This window comes from Lycorma delicatula, chromosome 6 (genome assembly GCF_047948215.1).
Source record: "Lycorma delicatula isolate Av1 chromosome 6, ASM4794821v1, whole genome shotgun sequence".
In the NCBI taxonomy this organism is placed as follows: Eukaryota; Metazoa; Arthropoda; class Insecta; order Hemiptera; family Fulgoridae; genus Lycorma; species Lycorma delicatula.
The window spans coordinates 119039122-119054112 of record NC_134460.1 but is presented as its reverse complement, the minus strand read 5'-3'; the positions used below and the strand labels follow the sequence as shown (position 1 = coordinate 119054112).

The 14991-nt window shown below is 29.3% G+C and overlaps 1 protein-coding gene across 14 annotated transcripts in view; it reads right to left on the bottom strand.

The window, feature by feature from the left end:
• Ufd4 (ubiquitin fusion-degradation 4-like) overlaps positions 1-14991 on the bottom strand; it is a 280366-nt gene that overhangs the window by 203746 nt on the left and 61629 nt on the right. For all 14 annotated transcript variants that reach the window (XM_075368433.1, XM_075368435.1, XM_075368434.1 and 11 more), the window contains exons 4-5: positions 13212-13446; positions 7816-8087 (exon numbers count right to left, since the gene is read on the bottom strand). In XM_075368433.1, coding sequence (XP_075224548.1) covers positions 7816-8087; positions 13212-13446 — 507 coding nt within the window. The remainder of the gene's footprint in view (positions 1-7815; positions 8088-13211; positions 13447-14991) is intronic.

The following is a 14991-nucleotide window of genomic DNA, read 5'->3' as shown; positions in this document are numbered from 1 at the left end:
GAGAGAGAGAGAGAGAGAGGAGAGAGAGAGAGAGAGAGAGAGAGAGAGAGAGAGAGAGAGAGAGAGAGAGAGAGAGAGAGAGAGAGAGAGAGAGAGAGAGAGAGAGAGAGAGAGAGAGAGAGAGAGAGAGAGAGAGAGAGAGAGAGAGAGAGAGAGAGGATGAACTTCATAAAGAGTAAAGATAGGACTTTAACTTAGTGTACTCAAAATTCATTTTGTTACATAAACAAATCTTGTAATGTTTACCTAAGTTACATTTACAAATTGTTTTTTTCAAATTTTGGGCTCAAAATAAATAATGAAGGGCTTAAGATAACAGGTCTGTTTTTTACCTTTTAACTCTTAGGTACCAGTAGTACTTTCAGTAATGAAGCCATCAAAATCGCTAAAAAAACACTATTCCTTCTAACTGTTAACAATGTATACAAAAAATTCACAGCATGTATTTTTTCAGACGATGATGTAGGCCTACTATAAAAAATATTTTGATAATTTTATAGAAAGTTTATATTCTAGATAGTTTATTACTTAAAATATGACTCATACACACAAGCTCATGTTTAAACATAAAAGTTAATAGACATGCATGGACGTGAATGTTTGCGTAATCCTGAATGTAAATATTGTAGAAGGCTAAGTTACTGTTTTGATTTCAATGTGATATCTTGTATTGTTAATATTGTGGTTAGGTACTGTACGCTTGTTTACAAAATAATTTTATTAGGAGTGAACTTCTCTTTTATGTGATATCTTTTATTTTAAATTGATTAATTAGAGAAGTTTTTATTTTAGCTGCAAAGAAACTGGGATAAGACAAAGTGAGGTGCAATTAGTAGTTTTATAATTTATACTGTATTGTTACTGTAGGAACCCTTGCATTTTATAAAAACAGATTATGAAGTGTCCTGTTTCGGGATGATTGCCATCATCCTGAAACAGTACGTCACAAATTGACTTACAATAGATCTTCAGTATTGCATGATATTTTAGTTTACTGAACAGCAAATAACATTGATATCATTAAGAAGTGGATGTACTGAAAAAAAAATTCTGTACTTTTCATAAAACTGAATGAATATTTATCTAAATAGCTGTCGCACTAAACCAGTTAATAAATCTGTTTGAAAAATACCTTTGACACTTTCAACAAGCAATCCAAATTTAAAATTAATTCCAGGAAGAGCATTATGTTCAAAATGCTTAAACAAGGTACAAAAACCACAAGACGATACAGAAAGCGAACCGGAATGTCAAGATATATTTCAGCCTCAATGTGTTATAGTTGAGTTAGTGAATAAAGCTTGTTCAGCATTTGGCATTTCCCCCATTAAGGTTAAAAAATTATCAAGCAGCACAAAAGAACAAATTTAAAAAAAATAATGTTGCAAAAACAGCGGAGTAAGTTACCAGTAAATTAAACAATCCTGTCGATTTAAATATTTCTACAGAAGAAACTTGTTTAGTACCACAAAATTATGCTGATTTAAGTAGGGAATATGAAGAATTAATCATTAAAAAAAGTATAAAATGAAAACAGTTAAATCAACCCAGGAAAAAATGAATATTTTAAATTTATTACCAAGCAGCTGAGCATTAAAAAAATCCAAATTGAGTTTAGAGTTAGTCAGTATTTAGCATGTCAATTCAAACAATTAGTTAAAACAAATAGAATTTTGTTAAAAATTGGCAAAAAGAAACCCAGTCACGTAATTGATGAAGATGTTATTTGATTAAATATTCTCCTATCAACCATGGTATGTGTTACAGAAAATGAAACATACATGCTGTCACACTGTGAAAAATGTCCAGGCACTAATGAAGTGCTCAGATTACTGCAAGAGAGCTGGGATGATTTTGATTCTGAAATTACTTTCAAACAGTGGGTTTCTGTTGTGAACTAACTACTCAAATTCTCCCATTTCAAGAGTACTTAGATAACTTACTGAAAATTTAAATAATCTAAAAAGGCATCATTTTGTTGCAAAGAAACAAGCTTATTGCCTTCACATTAAAAAGGAAAACTTGTTGGAGGGTAAATATATTGTAATGGGAGAATTCTCTCAAAACTTTCCTTTTGTGATGCAAGATGAAGTCCAGTCATGTCACTCACTGGTCAAAACTTATGCCACAGTACATCCATTTCTCATATAATTTAAAAAAGACGGAAAATTAAAAAGCCAAAGCTACTGTGTGATTAGACAGTGTGATTAGACTTCACCCACAATACTACATCGTTCTGCTTCCAAAAGCAAGTAAAAACACTGTTACCACAAACATTTTTTTAATTTTTATGATGGCTCCTCAGCTCAGTATAAAAACAAAAAAATTTCATAAATTTGTGCTTCCATCAAGAAGATTTTGAATCACAGCTGAATGGCATTTTTTTGCTTCATACCATGGAAAAGGACCAGTTGATGGTACTGGTGGAAAAAGAACTGTGACTAAAGAAAGCCTTCAAAGGACAGTCAACAATCAAACTGTTACACCTTCTGAAACGTACAATTATTGCAAAGATATTAAAAATATAACATTTATTTTCTGCTATAATAAAGATGTTCAAGAGACTGAAGAATATACCTCAGTTCTTGTTATCAGGTAATCACAACAGTCCCAGAAACAAGAACCTTTCACAGTTGTTCTAACAAGTCAGAAATGTATTCTGAAAGTCCGGGCGACCTCTGAATCAGAAACATTTACATTAGTATTCGTACACAAGGACATTGGCGTTTCTGATTGCTTTATAGGTTTACGAAAGCCAAAATGTAAAAATTTTGTCTGCTGCATATATGAAGCTAAGTGGTGGTTAGGCGAAATCTTTTAAAATACATGAAAATAAAGAGGAATATCAAATAGACTTTTTCCATCCGCAGGGTCCTGGTACTTATTAAAAAAATGATTCAATGATTCAAAAAATCATTGAGGGATAATCAAACATGGGTTCAACTGGAAAATATTTTAAAGATTCTCACGCCATCAGAGCTTTTTCTATCAACTACTGTACTGGAAGAGGACACAACATTACATCAAAGATGATGAGGACTTATCAGTTCTACTCAATAAAAAAAATGACAGGAGCACTAAGTTAAGTTAATTATCAAAAAGTGCAAGATTTATTCATAATTTCCATTAGTAGGAGTAAAGTGAGGTAAAAGTGAATTGAACAACTTGTTAATGTATTTGAATTGTTTATCATTTTGTAATTATTATTTATCATTCTGTAATTGACTATTTATTTATTATCAACTTATTCTTTCTAATGAGTTTAGTAGTAACTTTTATAGTCTGAAAAAGAGACATAACATCAGTCATGCTAACATTACAAGTCGTCAAGTAAGATTACAAGAATGAATATATAGTACACTAAGATGAAGTTCAATCTTTGCTCTGTCCTAAAACCCCTTTTTGACCATCTGTATGATGTAAAATAATAATGCTACAGCTCATGGAAAAAGTAACGAAAATGGCTGTTAAATTACCTGTTTGCGAGTTTGAAAATAGTCTATTACTTAAGAAAAAAAAATTTTAATATAAAAAAAATATTTTTTGGCCACTACAAGGTGGATAGATGTCATATAGCAAATATAATTAAAATCAAAAACAATGATGCACTGATAATTTGTTGAATTAAAATGAAATTACTCCTAAATAGAATTTTAGGAGAAAGGTATACAAATGACCAGTTTTGATTAAAAAATGACCTGTAAAAGATAAATACCTACAATTAAAATGTGATTAAAATGACCTGTAGCAGATAATTTAATCTGGAACTAATCTTGAAGGCTGGCTGAGAAAGAAAACTAATTACACAGTATTCATTTATCTTAAGATGCCCAGTAATGTGTTGTGGAACAGAACATTTAAAATTTTAAACGCTGTACACTTGAAGTATAGTGAATAAGGAGCTATTAATTTATGACTGGATTAAAACATCACGTAGCTAGCTGTAACTAGGGTACAAAACCTAGAATAATAAAGTCTAATGTATAAAGGAAGAAGATATAATTTACACTCCATTAATTTTAATTTTACAAATTGTTATCAGAAGAGAAAATATAAGATCTGGGGAAACAAAATAATGGCAGAATAACAATCTGGGGAAATAAATGAAAATATTATAAGATTCATTGATGATGATATGGTTCTTCTAAAAGAACAAAAGTTCTATTTTTTTATCAAAACCAAAACAGAGTTGAAAAAAATATTGATAATTTGATTTTTTAAGAAAAAAAATTAATTTCACATCAAGAAAGCATAAAATGGAAAACAAAAGTAACAAAATATGATAAAGTAAAGGTAATGCTAAGTTAATTGATTACTAAGATAGGAGAAAACATATAACAGAAGACTTTAAAACTCATTTTATAACCCCTTTTTTAAGAATCTTTAAATTTAGGTAGTAAAAATATAATTTATATTTTAAACTTATTAGAAATAAGTTTGTGCATGGAAAGAGAACATTGATGCAGTAAAGAAATTTTGTAGCATTATTGCTTTAAAGATTAAATATATGAATAAAGCATACTGTAATATAAAAACTAGAGATCCTAGGAAATGAAAAAAACAATAGCAAATTTGAACAGTGTTTGAAAATTAATTATATTGACAAAATTTAAAATAAAACAAGTTTAAAGATGAGACAGATAGAAAAATAAGTCTGCAACAGAGCTACATCAAAGAAAGGATTGGTAGGGCATACATTATGTTACAATGCTTAATGTTATAGGGTGAAATAAATATATTGAAATTAAAAGATTAGCACATAACATAAAGAATGTTATGTATTAATAACATTGTCTGTACTGTACATCATCTGTTAGTACTGTAATAATATCATAAATATAACAGACTAATAATAATCTAAGAGAATAATAGTGATAAGGAATGGCAATGCATCATTATTACTTCTTAAGCTTTATTATATCAACTAGAAGATAACTGATTTTTATGTAAATAATCTTGAAATGAATGGAATTCTTCTTCCCAAAAATATCAAATTACCATTTAAAAGATGTGATGTGAGTTCAAGTTTAAGTTACTCATTAAGAATTATTCTTAATAGATAATAAAAATACCATAAATAAACTGACAGCTCACTAAATGGCTTTGATTATAGTATATATTTTATAGTATATTAGTTTCAGTGACATATCTGAGTAAAATTAGTTACACTGTGCTTTACACAGAGTGTTTCCTGTGCTTGCTGAGCTCATTCTACAAGCAAAAATAATGAAAAAAGTTTATAAAAACATGATCTGGAAATGCACTGCTAGCAAGTTACAGGTAGCGAAAGATCTCATTCTAATTCTAGGAACCCAAAATATTGGGGTAAACTTGATGGTTTTTGACCCGACATATTGAATAAAACAGGATTCAGAAACCCCATCACCAGTGGTTTTTGTAATTTTTGACATAAAACAGAGGAAAATTTATTTTCTACAAACAATTTTTACGTTTGTAATACAAAAACTTTGTTAAATGGCAAAAAGCTTTGTTAAATGTATAAAATTTATTATAAAAACTTCTATAGGATATAATTCTGAGAAAATTTATGTAAAATAGCCCAGTAATCAATAAACAAGTTTAAGAAATTTGATTTTATACTACTACTGCCTAGTGTATGAAAACAAAGAGAATACAGGCACAAAATATGTTTGCTTTTCTACAAAGTGCAATGATATGAAGATAAGTGTTTTATTAAAGATAAAAATAAAATAAAAAACCCGGTATTAATGTTATTCAGACAATAAAGTTTATATATCTTTCTCGAATTCACTGTGAAATTGAAAATTTAAGAACTATGATTTTGTAAGTTACCAAAGAAATCAACTGGCCAACAATGCATTTTATTTTATTCCATCAGTGTATGGCATGTTCTGCATAACTGCTGTGAAATGTTGCCAGTCCAGTGTAGTTTAATTAAGTGTGTGTGTGTCATACAGCAGAGCAACAGGGGGTAAGTGATTGAAATGCAACTGCTGTACTGCAGAATATCAAAGAGATTTCCCTAACCGCAGAGTTCCAAATCCTAAAACAATTAGTGGAATATTCTAACTCTAACACTAAGAGGGGCTGATACATTTCCCAGCATTAGTACTCCCTACGACCGTTTTTCCCATTATGATGTGATATTGAGAAAACATTATTGAGGCTAATCAGTGCAGTCCAAGTGTTAGTACACGACGGCTTCCCTGCCAGTTTGGAGTGTTCCAGTATAGGGTGTAATCTACTTACCATAATCGACAAGAACAAAATCGTCAACCAAGAGATTTTGGCCTCCTCTTCTTTTGTAATATTGCAACTGGTTGAATATTAATCACAGATTGCACAAATTCATTTTATTTTCTAATGAGATTCAACTTGGAGTGGCATCAATAAATAACCTTTAAAATCAACAGACTTTGGCAGAAATCACTCCACATACAATAGAATGTAATTTCTAAAACCGATTTAGTGTCAATGTGTGGTGTAGTCTACTTTACGATCAGCTAAATTGGATCATTCATTCTCCCAGGACGTCTAAATTCAAACATTCATTTGAATTCCTTAATGAAACAAAAAAACAGGAACTTCTGAACTCCCTCTGTACACCTTCCAAACTATCTTTCGATTTGTATAACATTTTTATAATGAAACCACACTGTTGACCATTCCACTCCTCCATCACGATGACTGAGCAGCAGGGTTACCTCCTCATTAAGCGGTACTGCCAGTTCCTTTTTTTGTGTCATCTTGTACTTTCAGCACAAAGGTACTAACATACATGCTGTATTGGCATACTTAAATGAGCAATTTCCAGAATGATGGACTGGCCAAGGCAAACCACACCCCTGGCTCCCAAGATCACCTGATCTAACACAGTTAGATCTTTGTGGGTGAGGTTGGATGAAAAGTATTTTCTGCAAGAGAAAAGTACATATGCATGAAGAGTTGAATGCTCATATTACAGATGCCACCATACAGAATTATGGAGAGCAACGCTAAGTTATCTGAAAGCATGCAGCCAAATGTACTGAAATAGGACAGATTTTTGAAAATTTACTGGAAACATTATTTAAATGCATCAATTATATTTTTATTTTTTTATAACACTGTATCAACTGTTTTAACTTCATTTTCTGTAGTTTATAAAATTTAAAATTTTACAAATGGTTGAGTGTTAATAGTTAATAAATTTTAATTTCTTAAACTTGTATTTGTTTTTTATTAGTCAAGTTTACATCGATTTTCTCAGAATTAAATTTTCTAAAAGTTTTGATAATAAATTTTATGCATTAGTAATTTAATAACATTTTTGTATTATAAGCATAAAAAAACATGTTTTTAGACAATAGATGTTGCTGTTTTATATTATGAAAACTATTCGAGATATGGTTCTGAAACCCGTTTTATTCAATTTGTTGGGTCAAAAACCATGAGAAACCATCAAGTTTATGGTGATAATTTGGGTTCCAAAATTTCAGATAGTTTTATTTCACTTTCTGTCTAGTAATCAGGACAAAATCATTTGCTAGCTGTAACTTGCTAACTGAGCATTTTAGATCTATGTTTATTTGAACTTTTTTCATTATTTTCACTAGTAGAATAAGCTCAGAAAGTGCATGAATCATCCTGTATATAAATCAGTGCACGATTTAATTAAAACTGTTCTCAACAGCTGTAACCTATTTATTAGATAAATGTTGATAAATAAAATTACTGTTTATTAAGAATTCTGAGAATGTTACACACAAGTAAATAACAAAATATCAGCCCAATTAAAATATGTTAATTTAGAAAACAAGCTTATCCAAATTAATATATAATCTAATGTAGTACCTGTCTGACAGAGATGCAAAACAACGAAGAGCACCATCGGCAACATGAGTGTCATCGTGACGTAAAAGAGTGGATAACGATTGAACACACGCAGGAAGTGATGGATCAGCTGGTTCCATTTTAGTGCAAAGTCTTGACACAACAGCCATAGCTGAATGTAGAGTATCTTTGTGGACTCTGACACCATGATCTCTAATGAATGATAATACACAATGCAGACCACCTGATTCAAATACTGCACCTGCCTCTCTCGTACATATCAACTCAAGCACCTTTAAAGAAAAAAAAAGAAAGTACAATGGTACATAAGATTCACTAATCATCTATATAGCCTTGAGTTTGAAGAACTCAATAAGATAGATAAAAACAAACTATCATATGATTTCAAAACATATAAAATTTTATAAACAGTCAACTCTCAATTACCCATGAGCGGTTTAACTACAATGCCACCCAGAAAGAGATAAAGAAATAACAACTTATAAAGAAGCTAAAAATTAAAGTTTTTTCATTGTTCTGTGTTAGGTTGTATTCCTTCATTCATTTGCTATATGAATGTGTGCTTGTTTTCAATATGATAATGCAGTACCATTGTGGATATGAGAAAAACAGTTAGTTCATTGTGCGATATTATTATGCTACACAAACTACAAATTTCAATTAAAGAAAGGGTTTTCGTAACCCTTTACATAGTAGTAAAGGGTTACTAGTAGTCTTATAATTGAACCCACCTTTTAGTTTTTTTGACCACGTTTCAATCTAGGCATATTAGATTAAAAATATAACTATTTACACTATAAAGAATGATAATGATGATGATAATAATAAATAATATCCACATCAGCACACTTCTAATAAAACATAATCAAGTAAGATAACAATAAAATATTATACTCACCTCAATAAGGTTATGTTATAAACTAATGAGAAGCAATGCTACTAACTTTAAAAACAAGTACAGTAGAATAAAATAATTAAGAGGAAAAACTATAAAATAAATGAAAACAGCTGAAAGTCAACATTTTGTAAAGAAATGAAAAATGTGTTGAAAAAAATCATAAAACACAGATAGGTGATTCAAATGCATTGGAAAGAGGAAATTTTAAACTACATTTTAGAACAAAAATCTAAAAATTACAAAAATGTCCAACCCACAGTAACCTTAAATATTATTTTTGGGTCAACCACGATTTTGGATTATCCACGATCCTTTTCCTGGTTATTAAAGCAGATAATCGGGAGTTGACTAATATTTTATTCCACATTAGTTGTTGTTTTTTAACTTTTACTTTTTCTTAATTTTTTTGTTGTGGAAATAGAAAAAACAATTTTTCAGTCTTCGTTTCATAGCTTGACTAAGATCACAAGCCATTAAAGAACTACTGCACCATTCCTATTCAAATATTTAAACAAGGTAGGTCATTTTATTCAATTATCCATTAAATTTCAAACTGTTACTTTAACCATTCAATTAGTAAAAGCATTTTCTTGTTTTAATTAATGTAAAAATGAGTCATTTGAACAAATAATTTATTTTTCCTTCAAATTTTCTTATGGACATGAAAATTCCTATGTAAATCATTAATTAGTGTTTAGCATCATTCGCAATAATGTCTCAGAGAAGTTGAGAGATCATCAATTTTCTCTTCACTTAGTTGTTCTACAGCAAGAAAAATGTAAAAGAATCATCTGACAACTGACAACTGACATGACAATTACTGTAAGAGGATTAATAACAATCACTCATGTGCACTATTTACAAGCAAGTGGAAATTTTTTCATTAATAGACAATCAGTATTCAACTTCCAAGCATATACCTTTACAGCCCTAACCTCTGTGTAAGCACAAAATAGTTGTTATCCCTTTTTGAAATAAAAAAATCCAATTTAAAGTTAATGAAAATTAATGGACTGTTGAAAAAATTGTTAATACTTAAATGGCACTACCACAAATTAAAAAATATCACAGGATTAAAAAACCACTTATGGATTTATAAACTAAAAATTTGTAATTCTTCATGATTGGTTGCTTAATAACCATCACAGGAACTACTCAGCAGAGAAAATAATATTTTATATTTATATTCTACCCTCTATTAGTACAGAAACAATAGAGATTTTATTGTTTTTGAACCCAAGAAAGAGACACTTCATTTTATTTCCACATTTACAATGTTTTCCTGTTTAACATTTTTTCAAATTTTCCTTAAAAAAAAAATTATAGCAAGAGTTGTTTTACTCTGAATATTAATATGAGGGTGGGTGAAAATGTATATAATACATAAATATTATACGTAAATAAAAACAAACACAAAGTACAACTTATAGCTGTGTAGAAAAATTTATAAATGTAGTTTTATATATATATATATATATATATACATATTTTATTCATAAAAAATTTACTTATTTTTTATTTTATACAAATGCGCGCATGCACACACAGAGTGAGAGGGGGGGGGTGATAGTGAGGAGGGATAATTCTAAACTGCAATCTTGTGAGAGATGATTCTATAGTCAAAAATAAGAAAAAATGTAAACATAGGTCAGAAAACGGTTCTTGGGGTATATTTGGTGCCTCCTTATCAATTTTGATTTAAAAAATTGAATAAAGTGGTACCAGCTCTATCTCACTTAGGTTTTACGAAAAACAAGATATAACATGAAGATGTTTTGTTGGAAAATACACTTTTTTAGGTTTAGAATAAAATAACTAATAAATAAAAATTTCTAGTTAACTTTTTAAAGAATTTAATTCTGGAAAAATGGTGTAAATAACGTCTATTAAAATTAAACACAAATTTGAGAAGTTCAACTTTAATTAGAAATAAAAAATCTGATGTAGACATCACATGACTTCCTTGTATGCCTATTAAATACACACATTTTTTGCTACTCTTCCTTTAAACTTATTTCATTAGAAAGTGAAATACGATCCTCTAATTCTTTAATAAAGTGGGCAGCTAGCTATACAATTGCATTATGGTGAACACCATATTGCACCAGACTTTTTGTGGCGTCTGTATCAGCATTTTATATTAGTTTATATATTAACTTTGTTTCATATCGCTCAAGTAGTTACATGGTGTAAGTGAGAATGTGTCGAATCCGTAACCATGCACACATCGGTTTGAATCAGACTTCATTATACATATATTTTTTTTAAACTTAAATATATTATATTGATCTATTAATAATAATTAACCTCTGTAAAATTTTTGAATTAAAATGAAAAGATACAATTTTATTTCACTAATAACTTCTGATTTTTTTTCATAATTTTTTTTATTGTTATTGAAATTATTATTAATTGCATTTTTTTTTACAATCCGAGGTTAATATTGATTTTTTCATGTTTTTTTTTTGTTTTTTTTTTTTTTTTTTTGTTGATGTTATTGAATTATTATTTATTGTCTTTTTTTACAATCAGAGGTTAATAATTATTAATAAATTAATATATTTAAATTTAAAAAAAAGTTAATAAAAATATATATGTGTATGAAGTCTGATTCAAACTGATGTGTCTTCCCCTTGTAAGATCCAGACATTTCATTCAGCTATAAATCTGGAACCAATGAAAAAAAATACCACTTATGATATATTGTTGTTCTCAATGAGAGCTTACTACTGCAGTTAGGAAAAAGTCCAAAATCCAAATTTTTTGGAAACTTTTGGTGGTCGATTGCAGTCAAAAGAGGAGGTGCGCAACTAACAGTCAGCATCCAAAATTTCAACAGCCTACGGCTAATCATATTTGAGTTATGCAAGATACATACATATGATAAAACTACTCAATATGGATTTCTTGGATGATCAAAATGGTTATTTCCATTGAAATATGAAATTTTTCGCAATCACAATAGCTCCTTTACTTTGTACAATGAAGTAAAAATACAAACTTGATTGTAAAATTGATATGATTTAAAATACAAAATGCTACTGAATTCATCTGAAACGATCCTGAGATGATACAGAAAGGCACTGGAAATATTTTATTTCAGACAAAGTGCTGTGTACATTGTAAAGGAGGAATTTCAAATAATTATTGTAACTGAGGTTTGTTATTCTGTTACCATTTATTATTTTATGTATTTTATTATTTTTGTTTTGCTATATTAAGATTAATATTTATTAGATACAGAAAGAACAGTACAATTTTCTGTCTGTTTTGCTTTAATAAAAAACAGATTTTTAAAAGTTTTTTTTTACTTTTTACTGGCTGTATTTACATTAACTTTTCAGAATTAAATTCTGTACAAGTTTTGTTACTAAATTTTCTGCATTTATTAGACATTTAACAAAGCTATTGTACTACAACCTAAAGAAAACTTGTTTCGACACCAAATTTTATGTTTTACATTGGATATCTTGAACACTACTGGAATTACACAGTTCTGGGACATTCTATTTCCCAACTCAAATTACATAAGAAACCACCAATTTTATTCCTTAATTTGGATCTCAAAAATTTCAGTAGGGCTACTTGCTATTAGAAGAGTTGAAATCCAGGCAAAATATTTTGCTAACCATGACTTGAAAACAAATTTTTCATCATTAGAACACATCCTGAAAGTTTCTCAGTTTCTTTGTGGTACACCTGTATATAAATTACAGTAGAAACATAGAGTATACATCTTTTGGCCTTTAGACCATCTTCAGTATTCATTTTCATTTTAATACTTACTAACTTCTAAATAAAAGCTAATCATATAGCCCACATACTTGTTAAAATTTATGATGGATAACAATCTTAAGTGAATCAAAATTAATAACTACTTTCAAAAAATTAAAATTTTCTGATATTACAAAATTTTGAATTTTTTTGTTACTTATTCTGTGTGTAACATATTTGAGAAGAATAATTATGATGTATTGTATTGTACATCCAACACATGTTGAAAATGGTACTATTAAATGGTATAACACTGGTATATTTCAACTTATGTTGACTACATTGATCTATTATATTCTTAGTTCCAAAATCATAAAGTTCAACTGCTTTCAGTTATGGCTCAAATAACAAAGTAGTAAATGAAAGATTTTCATTAAAATAAACATTTGTATTTTATTAATAACAGAAAATCTAGAATGAAGATCGACTGAAGAGCTCAGATATCTCTTAACCAGTGGACTCTGTTAATTTACTCTAACTGATGATTATTTACAAATATTAATAACAATACTAAATGAAACAACAGTAAAAAAAAAAATCTTAAAAAAATCAACAAATAAAAAACATCTATCTCCACAAAACTGTATAGATTGTATATTCAGGACATACAGTCTACACCTCTATACAATCTATATTGTAAATACTGATGATCTGACACTGTACTGTTGATCAAAACCTCTACAGGATTAAAAGGAAGTTGGCATGAAAATTAATCATGAAATACCTTAATACACTGTTCTGCCAAATCTTTGCTAGTTCTTGAAGCAACTTCGGCTACCACCAGTCGGCTGCAAATCGCTTTGACTGCACCTTCCATTGCCACAATCCTTCTTGTACATTCAGCACTAACATCAAGGTAGTAAGTAATCGCTCTAGCAGTAACTTCCAGAACATTATCTGGTGCACATTCATCAAGGAATATACGACATAGTGCAGGTAAGAAAGAGCGTGGAGGGCAACTGAAATCCGAATTAAATTATTATTATTATTATAATACAAAAATATAAATTAAAACTAATCTAAATAAATTATTTCCCCAGCCAATACCACAAAAATCTTGGTTGTGCGATTCAATATATACAGCAGAAATAAATAATTGTAATTTTATTTCACATTAAGTTCAATGTGATAAAAATATTATACAAATTATAATATTTACGATTGGCTATGAAAAAAAAAAAAAATATATATATATTTATGTATCAATTGTAAAATTATTATTTACATAGTTCAACCACACATTTGATTACGGTCTATAAAACAATATTTAGTTTATTCATGATGTGAAGATTTTTTTTGAGTACAGTATCTACCTTTCTTAGCTTCATCTAATTAAATTATATGTTGACATGTTTCAGATACATTCCATTTTCAAAATTCACTGTACTCTACAGTGAGTTTTGAAAATGGAATAAATCCGAAATGCATCAATGTGTAATAATTTAGTTAAGACAAAACTTAACTAAAAATTAGCTAAACTGTACTCAATACAAAAATTATGCCCATCTTAGCAGAAAAAAAATTTGAATGTGGTTAAAGTACTCCAGCCTATTTTTAACAAACATTTTTTTAATAATTTTAAATAAAAAAAATCCTGTAGGTAATTTTCATTTTGTTCCGCATACTCTTAGGCAGGTCTAGCAATCTGGCTGACCATAAAATATTCTCTTTCTGAGAGATAGTTTTTGATATAAAATTAATTTCACAAAACAAGTCATTCAATATGGTTGACAGCATCACTTTATTAAAAACAACTTTGTTCTCACTTATTTTCTACTACAAACTGGTTAAAATACAAGAAATGTTTCTACCTTTCTTGTGAAGTTAACAGAACAGTATTACTGAACTGCCTTCAAAGAACCCTAACAACCATTTTGAAAGGTCTTTTTTTTCTTGTTTAGCCTTTGGGAATCGCCATCAGGTATTACTTCAAAGGATGATATGTATAAGTGTAAGTGAAGTGTAATCTTGTACAGTCTCAGGTCAACCATTTCTGATATGTGTGGTTAATTGAAACCCAACCGCCAAAGAAGCACGGGTATCCACGATCTAGCACTGAAATCCGTATAAAAGTAACTAACTACCTTTTCTAGGATTTGAAAATTAGAACTCTCGACTTTGAAATCAACTGATTTGTGAAGACACATTTACCACTAGACCAACCCGGTGGGTTATTTTGATAGGTCTGTTAGCAGCAGTCTGCAAAGTCACATTTGATTATGGAATGACTACATCTGAGGATTTTTTTTATCTCAATAGCAAAGTTTTACTTAATAAAAAAGATTGGAAGGTGGAAATAAGCCTTTTCAATCATTGAAAAATTATTTACAGTATTTGCAATTATTTTGCAGTAATGGTGCCTCAATGTACATGATTGACTTAACAAAATCAATGATTTTCACCTTATGAGGATGGTAGTGGTGATCTTTATGTAAAATTCTTCAAGTAATGTGACTGGAAACTTGAAGTGAGATACATGTAAATACACTGAATGATAGACTTCT